We start from the raw sequence: 20,742 nt of genomic DNA, 5'->3' as shown, positions 1-20,742 counted from the left end.
TTTTAGAAAATTGTCTTTATACTAAATCTTCTGAAATTTCACTAGGTTTATGTTTAGGAAAACCCTCTATTTTTATTTAGCAATCCTTTATTGGAGGATTCTAATCATTCTTCAATTGTGGGAAAACTGCCCATTGTTTTTTCCAGTATTCCTTTTATTCCCTTTTCTCTAGTCTCTTACTTGAAACACCTATATCTGATATACATGGAAGCTTTATCTAAACTTAATAGGATTTTTTCATTTTTTACCTCCTTTTTTGTGCTGTTTTCTAAAAGAATTCTTCAGTTTGCTATTACAGGTACTAATTTTCTATTTAGGTTTATTTTTAAAATTTCCCTAGGCTTTGACTTTCTTTTTTAATTTCCTTTTTTTCCTTGAACTATCTGTTATCCTGTTATGAACTATTTTTCATTTTATGGCATTGCCCTCCTTTGAGAATATTAAACATATGGGTTGAAGTCCTCTTCTGAATACTCATTTTATTCTATTTCATCAGCCTATGAGTTCTTTCATTTGTTGGAATTGTCATCTATCTTATGGTGTACCAGGGATGTCCAACCTTTTGGTGTCTCTGTGTCACACTGGAAGAAGAAGAGTTGTCTTGGGCCACATAGTAAATACATTGTGACACGTAATCACACACAAAAAAGTCTCACAATGTTTTAAGTAAATTTACGATTTTGTGTTGGGCATTCACAGCCATCCTGAGCTGCATGCAGCCTGCAGGCCACAGGTTGGACACCCCTGGCACTGTAGACCTTTTTCAAGTGTTAGGAATTTCTTGTTTTTCCACAGTTTTCCTACTGTAATCTCTGAGCATTGCTGCTTTAGTGTTTTTGTCTGATACATTTTTTCCTTGGTTTCCTTACTTAATGATTGCCCATAGTTCTCTGTTGAGACTTACCTTTTAATCTTCAGTATGGCTATATTTATATTAAATTATTTAAAACATGTTGGCCCTGACTGGGGTGGCTCAGTGGATTGAGTGCCATCCTTCGAACTAAAGGGTTACTTGTTGGATGCCCAGTCAGAGCACATGCCTTGGTTATGGGCCAGGTTCCCAGTGGGGGAAAGCAGGAAAGGCACACATTGACATTTCTCTCCCTCTCTTCTTCTCTCTCTAAAATAATTAAATAATTGCTAAATAATTATTAACCAATTATTATTTATTAAATTAATAATTTAATTTAACGATTATTAACCAATTATTATTTATTAAATTATTTAACAATTTAATAAATTAAATCTTAAAAAAATAAAATATCTCTTTTGAGAAAACCGCTGACAGTCTGATGGGGAACTCCTTTGTAGGTGAGTGTCCCCTTATCTCTTGCTGCTTCTAGGATTCTCTCCTTCATTTTAATCTTGGCTAATATAATGATGATGTGCCTTGGTGTGTTCCTTCTTGGGTCCAACTTCTTTGGGACTCTCTGAGCTTCCTGGATTTCCTGGAAGTCTATTTCCTTTGCCAGATTGGGGAAGTTCTCCTTTATTATTTGTTCAAATAAGTTTTCCACTCATGGCTGTTCCTCTTCCCCTTCTGGTACCCCTATAATTCAGATGTTGGAATGTTTAAAGATGTCCTGGAGGTTCCTAAGCCTCTCTTCACTTTTTCGAATTCTTGTTTCTTCATTCTGTTCTGATTGGATGTTTATACCTTCCTTTTGTTCAAAATCACTGATTTGAGTCCTGGTTTCCTTCCTGTCACTGTTGGTTCCCTGAGTATTTTATTTCACTTAAGGTATCTTTCATTCAGTCTTTCATTTTTTAACCAATCTCAATTAGTTCTGTGAGCATTTTGATTACCAGGGCTTTAAATTCTCCACAAGATAGGTTGGCTATATCCTCACTAAGCTCTCATTCTGAGGTTTTGCTCTGTTCTTTCATTTGGGCCATATCTCTTTGACTGGGCACAGCTGATACGTTATAAGGGGGTGGGGCCTTAGGTATTCATTTGAGCAAGGCAACCATCCTTGCTGCACTGCAGCATTGCCTGTGGGGGAGGGGCCAGAGAGGGAACAATGCAGCCTGCCTGCTTGTCTCTAGTGCAGTTTTCAAACAACTTTGGTTTGAGACTGGGATTTTCTCCCACCTTGGCAACCACTGTAGCCCACAGGCACCTCTGAGTCTCAGTTTCCCTTAAGTCAGCCCCTCTCACGCAGCCTGCCACCTGGCTGCAGCTAGCCCCACCCCCACAGTCTACAGCCTCACTGCAATTTCTCTCCATACATTGCCTTACCGGTCCGGTTTTTCTGGCTGACTGTTTCTTTAATGCTGTGGTTGTTGGAGTTCCATGAAGTTTGATTTTTCTGGCACTTCTGGCTGTTTACTGATTTTAGATTGGTTGGTATCCTCCTTCTGGTTGTGTGAGGAAGCAAAGGGTTTCTACCTACACCTCCATCTTGGCCAGAGCCTCTCAATCTATTTTTGATATATCTTTAAAGAGAATTTCATACATGATTCTATTTTCTAGTATTATCTTTTTAAGTTTTGTATCAGTGAATATGAAAATACATGATACAATTTTCACAAATATATATATGTTGTAATATACATATTCACAATGAATATATATAATATTATTTTAATTAAAGTAGAATTCAAACTCACACAGAATTGACATGATCCAAATCTCCCCAGATCACAGACTTTACTTGATATTTAGTCTTTCTGTCAGGAACCTGGAAGTGTCTGTAGCTATTAAGTCTTATGTTGTTCATTGTTTACTTTGGCAACCATGAATAGGATATTTTTCCATATTAGCTAATTGGTTTTTGATGATTTGTGGTAAAGGTAACCTATTAAACTTTCCTATTATTTCTAATAGTATTTTTGGCTATTTCTATTATACTTTAAATTGTTTATTTATTTATTTATTTATTTATTTATTTATTTTTAGAAAAAGGGGAAGGGAAGGACAAAGAATGGGAGAGAAATATCAATGTGTGTGGTTGCCTCTCATGTGTCCCCTACTGGGTACCTGGCCTGCAACCAAGGCATGTGCCCTGACTGGGAATTGAACAGATGACCCTTTGCTTCACAGGCCCATGCTCAATCTACTGAGCTACACCAGCCAGGGCTTCTATTATACTTTTTAGTCAATAATATCATCCATACATAATAAGCTTGTACTTGCCCTTTCTGGTATTATATATACCTCATTTTACTAAATTAAGTCTGTAAGTTGAATAGTCATGATGCAATTGAGCATTGTTCTTATTTCTGCCCATAATAAAAAGCACCTAGCATTTGTTCATTAATTATGAGGTCTTTTGTAGGTTTTGGGTCAATTCTTTTTGTCATGTTAAGGAGGCTTTTTTCATATTAATCTGACTTAGGTTAATAGGTATTGGATTTAATAAATACTTTTCTCAGCATTACCAGATGATCACCCTTTTTTTTTTTTTAAATTGGTGGATATAGTGACTTACATTATTACTTAATTGAGTTTTTCTTGGAAGAAAAAGAACCCTCTTTAGGAATAATGAATTGTGTCAAATATTACTTTTATTTGATTTTAAAGACCTTTAGATAAAGTAATTATCTGGAATTTTCATTTACCCAATCTAATCGCATGTTTTTAAAAGGGGAAAATGTTTTCCAGTTGCAATTAGAATGAGACAGAGAGAGATGCAATGCTAGAAGGAAGTTCAGAACTGTGATGTGAAAAGGATTTGACCTGACATTGCTGGTACTAAAGACGGAAGAGGAGAGCTATGAGCCAAGGAAGGCAGGTGTCTCCAGCTAGAAAAGTCAAGGCTCTTCCTTAGAGGCTCCAAAATGGAATACAACTTTTCAATACCTTTTTAGCCCAGTGAGTTCCATATAGGCTTTTTATTTTATTAACTGTAAGATAATAAATTTGTGTCGTTTAAAGTTACTAAGTATGTTTCAATGTTACAACAGTAATAGAAAAGTAATACGGCTTTATATTTATCTTTGTGTTCTTCAAGTTTGAATGAACTATAGCTAAACATTCCTTCTCTATTTGAACTTTTGAGTTTTTTATTTCTTTGAAAGAGATTTTAGGGAAAAAAATCAGAAGACTGTGTTTCCCCACTGGACCTGAACCACCAAAGACAGCTTGCTGGACCAGCATGGAACAGAGCAGAGTAGGTGAAGTTGACCAGGCCATAGCAGAGCTGTCTGTTTGAAGATGGGCCTTGCCCCAGGGCTGTCCCACAATCATGCGGTCTCATAATTCAGCTGTAACACTACTGAGATGTTCTGCAGTCATGCTGTATCACAATTTAGCTATTTGCACTGAACAATTTTTCTTCTTCACTGCACCCCAAACTGGGGATTCCTATTGGTGTTGTATCTCCATCAGTCAACAGACGTTTGAGAAAAACCACTATAAAACAGTCTGGTTCTCAAATACTTTTTATACGAGAAAGTATTTGACACTTTTTTCAGTTTCTTCTGTGACAGCCATTTTCATACCTTCTATTATAATTTTCATGTATGTATTGGTTTTTCGTACAAGACTGGAAGCTACTTGAAGGCCTAATTTATCTGACTTATCTTAATATCAGAACTCAGTATGTAAATGTTTTGCATAGTATAATATAAACATTTATCATATACATATCATAATTAACTTCCTCATAGTATCATATACAGTGCCCAGTGTTCATGAAACTAGTTTAAAAAATCTAGAGTTCTTAATCTTGGGAACTTTCTCTGCTCTCCCACTTAAGTGGGAGATTTAAGTGGATACCTTAAATGCTTTGCTGGTGAAAGTAAACGGGTGTCAGGGAATGAATGGGCTTCTGGTCTGGGGAGTCAGTAAAAGTCCACTCTGTGGTGTCAACTGATTCCAAGACTGGGTTCTCTATACTAATCTGTTTCCATCTGAGAGCTCTTGTCTTTCTGAAACAGAACTATTTCTTTACTATAAATCTTACTTTTGTTTCTGCTTTGAAAGGAGCAACTCAGTCTCAATCCCATCAGAGAATTCATTAGGTTGTACTTTAGACTAATTAATATTGTTTTGCCAAGGGTTTAGTGAATAGGATAATCTCTTAGGTGCAAGTTTTTGTGCTGTTACATCATAAAGATTCTACTCGGAAAGGATCTAAATTGTTCAAAGAAGAGGAAAAGATCTCACTCTGTTCTCAGATAGTAAAACTCAGGAAGAAAAGGAAAATGTCTTTTAAACACTCTAAATCCTTCCCTTGGAGGTCCAGGAGCTGCTGCAGTCCTGGGAACAATAGGAGAATTAATGCCATCCCTGGTGCAATCTGCAGAACCTGTAGGGGCCACTCCTCCACCTTAATGTGGCACTTTTAAATTCATGTGGAGGCCTGACATCTCCCCTATTACTACTTCTTTAGCCTCCTAAAAGTTGTTAACAATAAATAAATGTAATTAAAATGAAGCATTTTTGATAAAGCTTATCAGTATTAAATTATAATTAAATGTATAATTAAATACACACGCAGTTTTTCAAAATCTTTGGTAACTTAAAACTTTGGAGTTTTACTAGGTTATATGCCAAAAATTATTAAATATCTAGAGATTTTGAAATAACAGGATACTGAAATATTTATTGATCTGAATTTGCCTACTTTGGCTTATTGCAGGGAAGTTAGAGAATGGATTTGGATCTGTTATGAACATGTCTTGTATTTTATTTGAAATACTTCTCTTGAAAATGAGAGTGTTTGCAAATGAAAAAAATAAGCTTCTTTCTTAAAAGTTTAAAGGTATCAACCCAGATAATGTTAATTACTTACTTTTAGTTGTAAGAAAAACTTCAAGGTTTTTGAGAATTAAGAATTCTAATTAAACTGGAAAGAGATTAGGTGCTTTTGATAATAGCAGGTATAAAGTATGGAGATACTAAAAAAAGGGAAGAAAGTGAGTTGTTCTAAGCCTTATTTCTGACCGTATAAGGAAAAGCAAACTAAAAAAAAAAAAGTTGTGGAAAGGTTTGTGAAAATTAAGTAAATGAACTCAGATTAAAAGTGAGCTAATGCAGAATTTGTTCGGTTCTTTCTCAGTCTATTAAAAAGGGAGAGAATGTTTTTCTACATGTGCCCAAAAGCAAAAATTCTATTAAAAAAGTTATATATTATATTATGTTAAGCAGGTACTCGATTACTTAAAAACCCACTTTCTTAATCCTAAGAACTAAAAAGTATTGCTAGCCTGTGTTTGTGTTTGATATCTTTTAATGTCACTTTGGGTAAATAAATACTTTAATATTACTTCATAATAACATGTAATCTTTTGGTCAGGTATGTTTGACAATCTCCTCAGAATTAAATTTTTAAAAGGTTTTTTCTTCACTTAGAATTGGCTTTGAGTCATTACAATGGGCCCCTCGTATACCTCAAGGATTTGTTCTCTCTCCTTATGGAGGAGAAATTTTGAACTAATTAGGCCTATTTGATATGCTTAAAGTACACAGGAAGCCTTATCAAATAAAGAAATAGTAACTATGTTCCAAAATTATATAAAAATCTCCAAAAGTCTACAATGTTCTAATAGATTTTTACTTGTATTTCTAATTATTATCTTAAAATGTTGTTTCAGGAAAACAAATTCCTTTGTTAACTGCATTATAACAAAAGTTTTATCTATTAAAAAGTTATAAATCTCTAACAAAAACTTACAAATTTATACCAAAAGTTATAAAATTATAATTGTCTTCAGTTCACTCAGTCCTGCAATCAATTTTTGTTTATCCTGTTTGCCAGGCTTTTCATAAACTCAGTTATTTCAAAGAGTTCTAGTAATCTTTATCCAGTTCAAAGGTATAATCTGAAGTTTGTTTGTTTATTTATTTATTTGAGAGGGAAAGGCAAGGAGAGAGAGAAAAACATCAATGTGTGGTTGCCTCTTGCATATCCCCCTACTAGAGACCTGGCCTGCAACCCAGGCATGTGCCCTGACTGAGAATCAAACTGGTGACATTTTGATTTGTAGGCTGGTGCTCAATCCACTGAGCCATACCAGCTGAGGCTGATCTGATGTTTTATTCTCAGAGATGTGTAATTTGGAATAAATCAGAGTTTTTGCCATGGATCTTTTGAAGACGTAACATGTTTGCAAATGAACCAGAGTAAAATACTGGCTAGACCAGAAATTACAATGGTCTTCAGGAGATAAGTCCCCCATGTTTTAGCTTGCCAGCACCTGAAATAAACCTCTTACCTTTTTCATCACCACTGTCTCATGAGTTTGGCTTTTATTGTTGCAGGCAGCCAGGCCTATGTTTGGTTACACTGGTTATCTTTGACTTATTTCACTTTGCATAATACCCTATAAATACATGCATTCCTATATTCACTGCAACATTATATACAATAGCCATGATATGAATGCAATCCAAGTGCCATGAATAGAAAAGTGGATAAAAAAGCTATGGTACATATACTACACAATAGAATATTACTTGGCCATAAACAATAATGAAATATCCTGGTTCATATTTGTGGAAAATCCTTCATGCCTAATAATTAGATAGTTGGATCTAACATACTAAAGAAGTGGTTACCTGTCTTTATGAATTCATATTTTAAAGAGATAAGACAATCTTGTGTTGAGACTTGTTTTCTAGTTTCCACTGGAATCTAGCAAAGTAGGTTACAATGAACTGGCTTTTACATTAATTCCTGAAAATTCATAAGAAATAAGATGGAAGATAAGAAAATTTAACACTCACTAACTTACTTAGCTTTGCTGTAGGTAGATCAAAGATATTGAATTCGGTGGTAATGGTGGGGCTGAAATGTTCAATGTGCATGGAGGGCACAGAACATGCAAGACTGAAAGAAAAAAGGAACAGGGTTATTAGAGGATTTGCTATAATAAATAACAGTCAGCATGTGTTGTATACCTACTATGTGACTATTTGCTCAAGATTTCATAGTGTTTACTGGTGAAAACCTATGTGGATATAAAGCCAGTGGAAAGTAGTTGGAGTAATGAATGTATCCCTTACACAAATTAAAAGACTGCTGGAGCACTTTAATGAGCTAAATCTTTCTTTTAAAAATGTATTCAATTGTAATGTTATTGATGGTTTACAAACTTAAATTCTTTAATCCAATGAGAGGGAGGTAGGCATTTGATAGTATTGAAAGACATGTGAGAAAGTAGGATCTGGAAAGCATTATGCTAAGTGAAATAAGCCAGGTGGTGAAAGACAAATACCATATGATCTCACCTTTAAGTGGAACCTAATTAACAATAACAACAACAACAACAACAACAAACAGGAAAGCAAAATATAATCAGATATTGAAATAAAGAAAAAACTGACATAACCAGAGGGGAGAAGGTTAATGGGAGAAAATAGGGGATGGGTCATCAAGGAACATTATATAAAGGACACATGGAGAAAGCCAAAGTGGGGTAGGATTGAGAGTGGGAGGTGGGGATGGATAGGGCAGGGGGTAGTTGTGTGTGGGGAAATGGAGACAACTATACTTGAACATCAATAAAAAATCAACAACAAAAAAGTAGGATCTCAGATTAAGATATAAAAAATTTAAATGGGTAGGGGTAAGCAGAGGAGAGAAAAAAGTTATGTAGCTCGTCACTTAGCATTGATCTAAGCTACATTTTCTACCAATTGAGACTTTTCTGAAGTATAAATTGAACAATATTCCAAATCTGAGAATATATTTATAAACTAATTATATAAAACAAAACCAGACCATCCCCCAAAATTCATAAAGTAAGTATCAGCAGTGGTCCTGTGTCATCACCCTTTAGTAAAATGAACTCATTTGTTGAAATGAGTTCATTTCAACAAATGAACTCACTGAAACTCACAGAAGAAATGAGTTCTACTTCTGAGAAAGCACAGAAGTAGACAGATAAAGGCCTGGCCTGTACAACACACACACACACACAGAGAAAAATATAAACTTTGGATAATTAGACTTATTCAGAGACTTTACAGTTATTGTGAAGAGACTGCTTGAGATTATGTGGACTGGGAAGGTCCTCCTAAGGAGGTAACATGTAAGCTAAGATCTGAGTAACAGAAATAAACTAGCCATGAAAATCCAGTATAAAAGGAAGAAATTCCAGGCAGAGAGACTAGTTAGGGTAAAGGTGAGCACAGGCTTGTCCCCCTTCACCCCAGGTATATTAACATAGAAGGTGTAGGAAGGAGTGAGGATTGACATGGGTGAATTAGCACATCATCTAGACACTTCCATGAGGGATACATATATTTAAGTAAATTGTGTCTAGATTGGATATGAGCATGTGCCGAAGTGTCATGTGACACTGGCCCGCAGTGTCTGAGGTGTTTTCGAAGAGATGAGACATTCACATGGACTACTGAGTCCTGTGGAGGAAAAGAGATGGCACGGTTACTCTCTCAAGGGGACAGCATGCCGATCTGTGCCTTGCCAAGCTTTTATTGGCTTTCTAATAGCATACATCAAAGAAGGTTTTCATTCATTATACTTAAGTTTGCTTTAGGCAATTACTTTTTACAGATAGCAAGGAAGGGATGCTACAGATTACTTCTTATAGATTAACAAGGAAAAAATGTTGCAAATGCAAGGGATAAGAGTAACAGGTCTGGTTACACTTCAGTCCTTGGGAGAATTAGCACAGACTTCAGGAAGTTACTTTAAAGATGTGCAGCAAGGGCTTTCTGCCTGAACTCAGGGTGAGAGAATTTTAGCAAGAGTAAGTCATTAAGCAGCCTAAGTATAATACAGGCCTGATTTCCCACGGGGAAACTTCTTCATGTGCGTGGTCCTGTGTGCCAACTCACCCCCCACTGGTTTTCCACGTGAATGCTGGGCTACATTTCCACATCTCTTGAAGCAGTTCCCTACAGTCATGTGAACAGAATTCACTGATATGTATCACCAAATACTATAGTGCAAGAATATGCTGTTCTGCAATGTTAAAGTTTTTGTTGCCTTGTGATAATGCTGTTTTTTTTGGTTACATTGTCAGCCCTGAGGACAGTATTTATTCCTTATAGTACCTAGTCCAATGTAATAGTAAAATAATTAATCCTCAATTAATAAATCAAGCACGACTAAAGAGATGGTTTGTGATATCCTAGCACTTAATCTGTAGCTCCTTATTTCAATTGGCACCATTCTCCATGCCACCAGAGTCCTTCCTAACTTGATAATTTTTCTGGTTACACAAGTTCCAGATCATCGCCTTTCTTTGCTATCAAAATGTTATTTTCTTACTTTCAAACTCCCAGGTCTCTGTTTTCAGAGTAACGTGTACTGTGGTACTTTAATCTGTGCTAATGTTTCAGTGGTGTTAGAAAACATAGAGCTTCTATTACAGTCAAGGCATTTAGCTCCTCTTTCTCTTTCAGGTCTGTTTCCTAAGCATCTTTTTTTCTTGCAGACAGTCTCCAGGGATTTGGCCTGCTTACCTCTTCTTTCCAGCAATCACCCATCTTCTTTATTTCCAGGGAATGTTTTATCCATTCCTGGACCTGAGAAACATATTATCTTTCGGATTCTTAGTGAAAAGGCCTGTGACAATTTGGAAACTATGATTGTTTCTTGCTGGCTTCCTAAATTATCTCTAATGTAGTTATCCCTACTTTCAAGGAAAGTAGAGTATGATAGGTTGAGTACAATGATTGGATGAACCCAGTAGAAAATCCTGAGTCATTCAAGTTCTAAATTACCTCCCCATTTTGAAGTCACTTAGTGAGATAGTTCAAAGACCACAAAACTTTCAGTTTGCAAGTAACAGACAATGAATATTGAAAATTTAAAATTTTTAATGAATATGCTTTGTTCACAAAATATGAAAAAATACAAAAAACACAAACATACATTTTTAGGTATGCCACCTCCCACCACTTGGCAACTAACATATAAACCATTTGATTTTGAAGAATCCAACCAAATGATCATTTGTTTTTGAAACACCAAATCATTTTGGAGAATTCTGTTGTGAATGCAACAGCAGGCCCTTTAACTTCTCTATATCCAAATGAAATCATTCTCAAGAGTACCCATACTAATAAAGTATTAGAAGGCTCTACTAACTTTTCTTGTCATTACATATATAATCTGACACCATGCCAGATGACTACTTATTTTTAAAACTAATTCACTGAATTGGCTTTGGTAGAATGTATATTAGTTTAAATCCTGTGCCAACCTAATGTGAATAAGCTGAACTTACAAAACAAATGATATTTATAAATCCAAACAAATTTATACTAGGTGGGAGTATAGGTTTTAAATTTTCTGTAAACTACTTAAAATACATCATGCACACTTTGGAGCATAAGCAGAATCAACATCTGTAAACAACCAGAAGAATTTATAGCACCGACATTTAGCCATAACACAAAGGGTGACTCCAAGGTAGTACTTACAACAGCTTCTCAAATCATAGTTTTCATTTACTTTCAAAGCACTTTCATTGGTATATTTTTTCCTGTGCCCTTAAGATAGTATTTAGTCAAGTAAAAAAGAAAACAGTATGGTAAAATAAGTATTATTTGAATACATTTTTTTGTTATCCTGAACACAATGCTGTTTTCTTCTTCTTTTGGGTGAGCTGAAAAACTTGACCTGCAGTGCATAATTGTAAAGAAAAGTCGATCTTATATAAGAATCTTATGCTATTGAAAGTAAAAGAAAAATTTCAAGTTACTTCTGGCATATTTGAACAACTAATATTTATTGCACTTAGTTAACTGACCTTTTCAGGTTAATTACAATCTTACTACTTTCATTGATTCAGAATGTGAAATTTAATTTGAAATATCAGGTACACTCAAACATTTATATCTTAAAGGATATGTTTTGTATTTCCAAATAAATTCTGACATTCTGAGTTAACTACAGCAATTCACACTAAGCACAAAACATCAGTTTTAGCAGAGTTTATGAAATTTAGGATCAACTATTGAAAATACTTCCTTTAAACACACACACAGGTACATTAAGCATAAAATCTGAAACTGATATTTCAGTGCAAAAACCTCAGTATGAGGTAATTTTAATGTAAAAACAACTTGAAAAATTCCACACAGTGGCGCTCTTAAAAATGATAATTTACATGACAATTTCTGGCTGGTAAGACACCATGGACTAAATCTTCTTATCTATCTAAACTCAATTTTGTCTTGTTTGGGCATATATTTCTCCTTAATCATTTGTTTCTGATTCAGAAACAGAAAGATATTTATCAATGTGGAAAGGGAAAATTCCAGCAGTCAACTAATGATTTATATTTTCAAAAAAAATCTGTACCTAGGATTTAGATAGAAGAATACCAAAAGCTCAAAATCATTTTATGAGACTACCAGCAGAGGGTTAATTTTAACTTTTTTCTATACAATTTTACATTTGTAGTGCAGCATCTTCCTAATGGAAAGGCAAGGACCCATTACAACAGTTGACCTAGATAAAATATAAGCTCTTTTACAAGTGCAAACACTTTTACAAAGGTGTTTTAGGTCAATATCAAATATTATATTGTTCCTTGCTTAAAGAGAAAAACTTGTAAATAAATTCTAAATTTAATAAAGTACACTCCCATAGTTAAATATATTCAACACCAAAGCCCAATCCACAAGAAAGACATACAAATTCTATTGAATACTTTGGCAATGGTGATTTTTGCACTGTGCTAATCAAATTATATTATACACGTTTGGGGAAGTCTCTCCCCCAATGTCTGATGTTGCCAAATAAACAAGAACAAAGAAAAAAACTACCATTAGTTTCAAAAAAGTTCAGGAAATGTTGGATCATCAGACAAAACTAAACAGAAAATGGCTTTCTGTAAACGATAACACTTTAGTTAGAAAAGAGTAAGTATATCACAAAACAACTCAACCAATCTATCTTTGTGATACGTTTAACTTGTTAACCATCAAAATACAATCTACAGCTTTTACATATCTTAGTTTCTCACTGCAATGGTTTAAAGTCAACATTGAAAAGAGGAAAAAATACATAGCTAATTATGCTTCATTTTTTACAATGACACTAAAGACATAAAGGTATCTCTCAATGGTATCTGAGTGTTAAATGCTAATGAAACAGTGGTTTCTGCTATGACAAAGGTCAGTCTGCATGATACTTGAACCTTTCTATATAAGAATACATTTTAAAATTCAGAAATAGAAAAAAATAGCAAACTCTGTCAACCTTTGCATTTCTTCTATGCAAATCGTACTGAGTTCACGGTAGTATTTCTGATTAGTGTTAAGTAATTAGTTTAGGAGTTTGGACTGAAAGGGCCTTTGCTTTTATATTAACTTAAAAGTAATATGGGATCTTCTAGCTCATAGAAAGGAACAGAGCTGGCTTGACTTTCTCCAGAATCTGAGTCATATGGAGCATCAGGGAGCTCTGTAAAACCATATGCCAGTTGTTCATCTTCCATATCTGATCGAACATAGCAGGAAGGGTTAGAGTATTCCTCCTCTTCTATACTATTGAAATCTTGAGGAATATATAACATCCCTGGGTAGTTTCTACTAACCAAGTCACTTGTAGTTTTTAAGGATATTTTTCTAAATGCCATCAGATGCATGTGTGAAAATTTTGAATACTTGAAACGTTTAAAGCCCAGGGACTCTATAGCAATCTTCCAGCTTTTCATCATCATTGCATGACGATTCTGATGGGAGGAATCAGGTGTGATGATAAGCAATAAACCATTTAACACTAACAATTCATGGGCTTTCTTGCAGCAAATCCATCTCTGGTAAGGTGATGGAAAATAAGAAAGAAGGAGAGAGAAAACAACCACATGAAAAAGTTCTCCAGGAAGAGAATCAATGGGGTTTTTCAGCTGCTTCAAAAAGGCATCTATAGCATCCTGTGCAAGTTGGAGTGGTTGCTGAAGCTGCAAGTTCAGGAAGTCGCATTTATATACACTCTGCAAAAAGGAAAAAACAAAGCATATTAGAATTTCAAGATTACTTCCATCTTATTACATAGAGTTTACACCAAACTATTTCACAGCATTCTATATAATTCAATCTTTAATTATGTACTTTTCCCTTCTAAATTGTTTCATTTGCACAGCCTTATTCAACCAAAACTTTTACTCACAAAAATCTCAGAGTAATTCTGCTTAGAGAATTTCTAGTTGTTATTTAAAAACATATTTCTAACAGTTAATTTGAAAATAGAAATATTTTAAGCATATATGCCTTTAAAATAATAAGGGTTTATTTGAAATTTAGTTTAGATAAGAGTTAAATAATTTTTTTACCTTAAATAATTTAAAGAAATTTTCAATTACAGTATTATACAGACATACAGTATTATATTAGTTTCAGGTGTACAACCCAGTGATTACACATTTATATAACTTACTAGACAATCACCCTGACTAGTACCCATCTGACCATATATAGTTATTAAAATATACTGACTACATTCCACATGCTGTACTTAACATTTAAGGGATTATTCTTTAACTACCAATTCATACTGCATTAAAAAAAATCCTCACTTAAGGACATGCTTATTGAGGGGGAAGGGAAGGAGAGTGAGAGAAACATCAATGTGAGACAGAAACATCAATCAGTTGCTTCTTGTATGTGCCTCGACTGGGGACCAAACCCACAAGCCAGGTATGTGGCCTGACCAGGAAGAACTGGTGACCTTCTGGTTTATGGGACAACGCTTCGACTAATGGTGCCACACTAGCTCAGTTGTTAATCCTTTCACTTTTTTAAAAAAATTTTATTTAGTTATTTTTCAAGTACAGTTTTTTGTCTATTTTTCCCATCCCAGCCTCCCCCGCCCCTTGCTCCCCACCTCCCTCCCATTTCCACCCCCCTTAGTTCTCATCCTTGTGTCCTTCCTATTAATCCTTTCACTTCTTAATCTCCTCACTTTTCATCCTTCCCTCAAGATCCCCTCCCATCTGCTAACTATCAAAATGTTCTCTGTATCTATGAGTGTGTTTCAGTTTTGTTTGTTCACTCATTGTTTTTTAGATTACACACATAAGTAAAATCATACGGCATTTGTCTTCCTCCGTCTTATTTCACTCAGTGGAATACCCTCTCAGTCACAGGTGGCAAACCTAAGGCCTGAGCAGCACCCAGCTCTCATTTAACTGTTAAGGAGTAGTTACATTTACACAGTCCTAAAATTACATTTGGCCATTTGAAGGCAACTGCGAGGCTGATATGCCCCCGGTGAAATGAGTTTGATACCCCTTCTCTAGGTCTATCCATGTTGTTGATGATGGCAAGATTTCATTCTTTTTTAGGGCATATTCCATTATATGCCCTAAATGAGTTTGACAACCCTTCTCTAGGTCTATCCATGTTGTTGATGATGGCAAGATTTCATTCTTTTTTAGGGCATATTCCATCATATACAGGATGGGGCATAAGCAGATTTATAGTTGTTCATATGGGAAATAATACAATAATAAATAATACCAGAATAAACACTGTTTCATGTACTCACAACTGTAAATCTACTTTTGCCCCACCCATTATATGTGCCACTTCTTTATCATCTACTGATGGACACATTATATGTGTGACTTCTTCATCATCTATTGATGGGCACTTAGGTTGCTTTCATATTTTGGCTATTATAAATAATGCTGCAATAAGCACATGGATGTACAATATTTGTCTTCAGTTTAGTGTTTTGGGTTTCTTTCGATACTCAGAATTGGAATTGCTGAGTCCTTTGTCTTGTTATAGTCTTTGTTTTAAGGTCTATTTTGTCTAGTATAAGCACTACTACCCGTTTTTCAATTGTTTTTTTCCATTTTTATGAAACATATTTTTCTATCCCTTTACCTTCAGTCTTTTGATCTGCAGTGACTCTCTTGTAGGCAGCATATGTAAGGGTCTTGTTTTCTTATCCATTCAGCTTCCAACGTCTTTTGATAGGAGCATTTAGTGCATTTGCATTTAAAGTAATAGTTGATAGATATGTATTTATGACCATTTTATGATTCATATATTTAATGTCTTTCTCCTCCTCCTCCTCTTCTACTTCTTCCTCCTCTTCCTCTTTTTCTGAAGACCCTGTAACATTTTTTGTACTGATTTTTCAGTGGTGAACTCCTTTATCTTTTACTTGGGTGGCAAGCTATCTGACCTTCAATTCTAAATGACAGATTTCCTGGGAAGAGTAATCTTGGTTGTATGTTCTTGCTTTTCATCACTTTGAATATTTCTTGCCAATTCCTTCTGGCCTGCAAGCTTTCTTTTGAGAAATCAGTTGATAAGTTTTATGGGAAGTTTCTTGTAGATAATTATCTTGCTGCTTTTAAAAGATAATCTTTTAAAAGACAATCTTTTAAAAGATTCTCTTTTGATTTTTGTCCTGGCTGGTGTAACTCAGTGAATTGAGCATGGGCTTGTGAAGCAAAGGATGGAGGTTCAATTCCCAGTCAGGGCATATGCCTGGGTTGCAGGCCAGTTCCCACTGGGGGACACAAGAGAGGCAACCACACACTGATGTTTCTCTCCCTCTCTCCTTTCCTTCCCCTCTCTCTGAAAATAAATAAATAAAATAGTTTTAAAAAGATTCTCTTTTGATTTAACCATTAGCGTCTTAATTATGTGTCTTGGTGTGTTTCTTTGGGTTCATCTAGTTTGGAACACCATGCCTCCTGGACTTGTGTTTGTTTCCTTCATGAAGTTAGAGAAGTTTTCTGTCATTACTTTCTCACATAGGTTTTCAAATCGCTGCTCTCTCTTTTCCCCTCTACCATCCCCATTATGGAAATGTTGGTATGCTTGTAGTTGTCCCACAGGCTCCTTATACTAACTTTATCCTAATTTTTTAAATTCTTTTTTTTCTTTTTCCTGCTCTGACTGGGTGTTTTCTGCTTCCTATCTTCCATATCTCTGATTTGATCCTCTTCTTCATCTACTGCACTGTTGATTTCCTGTAACATATTCTTCATTTCAGTTAATGTATTCATCTCTAACTGGTTCTTTTTTATGTTTTTTATCTCTGTTTTTATATTTCCTATCTCTTTGTTGAAGTTTTCACTGATACCATTGAACATCTTGTGCTTTGAACTCTGCATCTGGTAGACTGCTTATCTACATTTTGTTTAGGTTTTTTCCTGGAGTTTTGTCATTCTTTCATTTGGGACATGTTCCTTTGTCTCCTTATTTTGGCAGTCTCTTTGTGTTTGTTTCTATGTATTTGGTAGAGCTGCTACATCTCCCAGGCTTAGTAGAATGACTTTATATAGTAGGTGTCCTGTAGGGCTTAATGGAACAGCCTCCCTGATCACCCGAGTTGAGCATTCTCCTTGTGTGGGCTGTGTACACCCTGTTTTAGTTGTGCCTTGCTGACTACTGTTGGCACATCAATAAGAGAGATTTTTCTCTAGGCCAATTGGCTTCAAGGACTGTGGCCACCATGGAGGATTAGGTATGCAGGGCCCCATCTCACAGAGCAGGACTTTCTTCAGCAGGGCTCTGGTGCTGCTGTGTTTGTCCCTTGTGTTGCTTGTGGAGGTGGCCGAATGGTGTTTCAATGTGGTCTGAAGCTGTCTACTGGGTGTGCTGGTTCTGGGGCCTCCCAGGAGGTACAGTAGAAGGTGAGCTGCCAACTCTGCTCTGCCTGGGAGAGGCCAAACTGGGAACCAATGCTGGCTGCTGCTAATGTTGGGTATGGGGCTAGTATAAGAGGTATGGGGCACACTGAGGCCCGATACTGCTTATTTGAGAGATTTTAGGAGTCTGAAGCATGAGCCAATACAGGTCATCTGTATTAAACAGCTACTGAAAAGGACTTGTGTGGGCCTACAAGGTGCAGGGGATCAGTAGGGCAGGACAAATAATGTTAACCAAGAGACTCAGAACCACCTGCCTGCTCTGTTAGGGGAGGGCTCAGAAAAGTAACAATGGCCACTGCTAGCACTCATAGGAGAAAGCTGCCCCTCCTGCTCTTACCCTGATACCAGACAATTTAGTTTCTCCCCATATGTCCTCGGTGCCTTTGTGATGCTGCCCCAGTGCTAGAGCTCAGAGTGAGTGAGTCCAGGAAAACCTATGTGTGGTCCCTTTAAGAGGAACATCTGGGACTCCAGCTTCCCTCCATCTCACTCAGCCACAATACCCACTGTTTTTATCAGCCAGAAGTTATGGAAACTTCTCTTCCTGGCTCTAGAACCCTTGGCTTGGGGGCATGGTGTCAGGCTGTGACCCCTTGTTCCACAGTTGGGACCTCCAAAGCAAATATATCCCTCCTGATTTGCCACGCATGGGTGTGGGGCCAGCTGTTTCAAATCTCCACTCCTCCTACCAGTCTCGCTGTAGTTTCTTCTTTACACCCTTAGTTGTAGGACTTTTGTTCAGCTAAACTTAAGGAGGGTCTAGATGATGGTTGTTCTGTGGTTTAGCTGTAATTTTGATGTGCTTGTGGAAAGATTCAAGGACTACCTTTATCTATACTGCCATCTTTTAAATTTTTCTTTATTTAAAAAATTCAAACTTTATTTTTTACATATCTTTTAAAATGAGTTTTTTCATAATGTAAAAATTTTATTGTTGTGCAATTACAGTTGTCCCCATTTTCCCCCATTACTCTCCCCTGCCCTACCCACCCTCACCTCCCACATTCAATCCTCCTCCCACCCCATTGTCTTTGTCCATGGGTCCCTCATACATGTTCCTTGATGACCCTTCCCCTTCCCTGCCCGGTTATTCCCCTCACCCCTTCCTCTGGTTACTGTCAGTTTGTTCTTTATTTACACATCTCTGGTTATATTTTGCTTATTTGTTTTGTTGATTAAGTCACTTATAAGTGAGATCATATGGTATTTGTCTTTCACTGCCTGGATTACAAACCAACAAATAACAAGTGCTGGTGAGGCTGTTGAGAAAAGAGAACCCTAGTGCACTGTTGGTGGGAATGCTGACTGGTACAGCCACTGAAGAAAATGGTATGGAATTTCCTCAAAAACATAAAAATGGGACTGCCTTTTGACTGAGCAATTCCACTGCTGGGTGTTGGGAACCGCTCTGCCTGGTTTCAGGAGTTGTAACTGCCTCCCTCTGGCTAAGGCCGAGCAAGCGACCTCCAGACTGTAAGCCACCAAGGAGACAAAGCTTATCTCTGGCAGCAGCACTGCTTCTGCTTCACCCCCTGCCTCCAACGCTTGGTCGGTTAGTCAGAGACCAGTAAGACCCCTCAGAGGGGAGGCAATCTAAGTGAGACACAATCACTTGGGAGGCCCTCAAGGAAGGACTCAGAGGGCTGCAGCAAAGAGGGAGTAATGGACCCTTGTCCCCCAGCTATTCTGACATCCTGAGTCCCCATTTACATCTGGGAGAAGTGCTTCCTGGCTCTAATCCACCTAAGCCTAAAAACCTATGACTGGGAAGGTGGTGTAGCCCTTTGCCGGCTAGAGTGGGTTCTGGGGTGATGGGGCATAAGAAAGAATTTGTAAAGTCTGTGAAGCCTGCTTTGCTAAGAGTGCTTTCATTCATATGGTAAGGGTCTGAGCAGGAAATGAGTATGTCTCCCAAAGTTTTTGCAACCCCCTTACCTGACAGACACTGACTCAGATTAAGCCCTCAGATTTCTTTGAAATATTATCTACTGTGTGATCCTTGCCGCTGCCTGACATTGATTGATGAGCTTTTCCTATGTGTTCTGAACCTAATAAAAGCCATTGAAGAAGAGGTTTTTGGTCTTTCTCCTCTGAGAGAACAACCACCTTTCCTCCCCAAGCAGATCATGTCTTGGTAGTGTTACTTTCATCTGTGGCAGACGGGAGGACTTGCTGGCAAAGTTGCCCCCACAGCTGGGATTATATCCTAAGAATCCTGAAACACCAATTCAAAAGAACCTATGCACCCCAGTGTTCATAGCAGCACAATATATAATAGCCAAGTGCTGGGAATAGCCAGCGTAAGTGCCCATCAGTAAATGACTGGATCAAAAAACTGTGGAACATTTACACAACAGAATACTACACAGCAGAAAGGAAGAAGGAACGCCTGCATTTCACAGAAGCATGAACAGAAATAGAAAGCATTTTGCTAAGTGATATACTGCCATCTTGACTGGACCCCTAGGAATGATTTACTTCTACATTCAGTCATCTTTATATTCACTTTAACACTTACAGTTACCAAAACAGGTTACTTTAAAAACTTTAAACAAGAAAAATAGATGAGCTATCTCTAAATGACCTCCAGATCTCTCTACATAGTGTCAATTTTCTTCCAACTGGCCTTGAGATTCTTTCTCTTTTGATTAGCTTCGATTACTCACTGCTTGGGCCTTAGAATAATCACTGCACTTCTCCTGCTTAAAGACTGCCTGTTTGAAGGGCTTTGTTGACTTCAATGTAGAACACAGGTGGCAAATACAAGGCCTGCAGGCTGAATCCGGCCCTCCACTTTGTTTTATCTGGCCTGGTACCTTGTTTGTACCAGGTGGCAGTGCAGAGAGCTCCTTGCTCCTAATTAAGGAGTAGTTACATTTACACAATCCTAAGATTACATTCAGCCCTCTGAAGGTAACTGCAAGCTTGATGTGGCCCCCGCTGAAAATGAGTTTGACACCCCTGATCTAGAAGATCCTTGGTGTGGTTTTTTCTTTCTTTCCTCAGTGTTGTTCCTGAATATTGAGGATTCAGCGTTTCACCGCTGAACTGAAACTGAATTCTCTCTCTTATTCTGTCTCATTCTTATTTTCTTCAAAGTTTGGATATTCAATCTTTCTAAGAATTATAATGTTATCATTTATTTAATATGATCATGTGATTTTTTCTTCTTTAGACTGTTGATGTGGTAGATTACAT

General features: G+C 36.7%; 1 protein-coding gene across 2 annotated transcripts in view; it reads right to left on the bottom strand.

Annotated features, from left to right (window-relative positions):
• Positions 1 to 10,717: 10,717 nt before the first annotated feature.
• The window catches only part of BMT2 (base methyltransferase of 25S rRNA 2 homolog), a 161,262-nt gene continuing 151,237 nt past the window's right edge, over positions 10,718 to 20,742 (bottom strand). For both annotated transcript variants that reach the window (XM_037131061.2, XM_037131062.2), the window contains exon 5: positions 10,718 to 13,863. In XM_037131061.2, the coding sequence (XP_036986956.1) occupies positions 13,234 to 13,863 (630 nt within the window). In that variant the 3' untranslated portion in view covers positions 10,718 to 13,233. The remainder of the gene's footprint in view (positions 13,864 to 20,742) is intronic.

The sequence above is a fragment of the Artibeus jamaicensis genome, unplaced genomic scaffold (genome assembly GCF_021234435.1).
Source record: "Artibeus jamaicensis isolate MK-2021 breed Jamaican fruit bat unplaced genomic scaffold, CSHL_Jam_final contig_311, whole genome shotgun sequence".
In the NCBI taxonomy this organism is placed as follows: domain Eukaryota; kingdom Metazoa; phylum Chordata; class Mammalia; order Chiroptera; family Phyllostomidae; genus Artibeus; species Artibeus jamaicensis.
The sequence above is the reverse complement of the archived record's forward strand: the minus strand, read 5'-3'. Positions and strand labels throughout refer to the sequence as shown.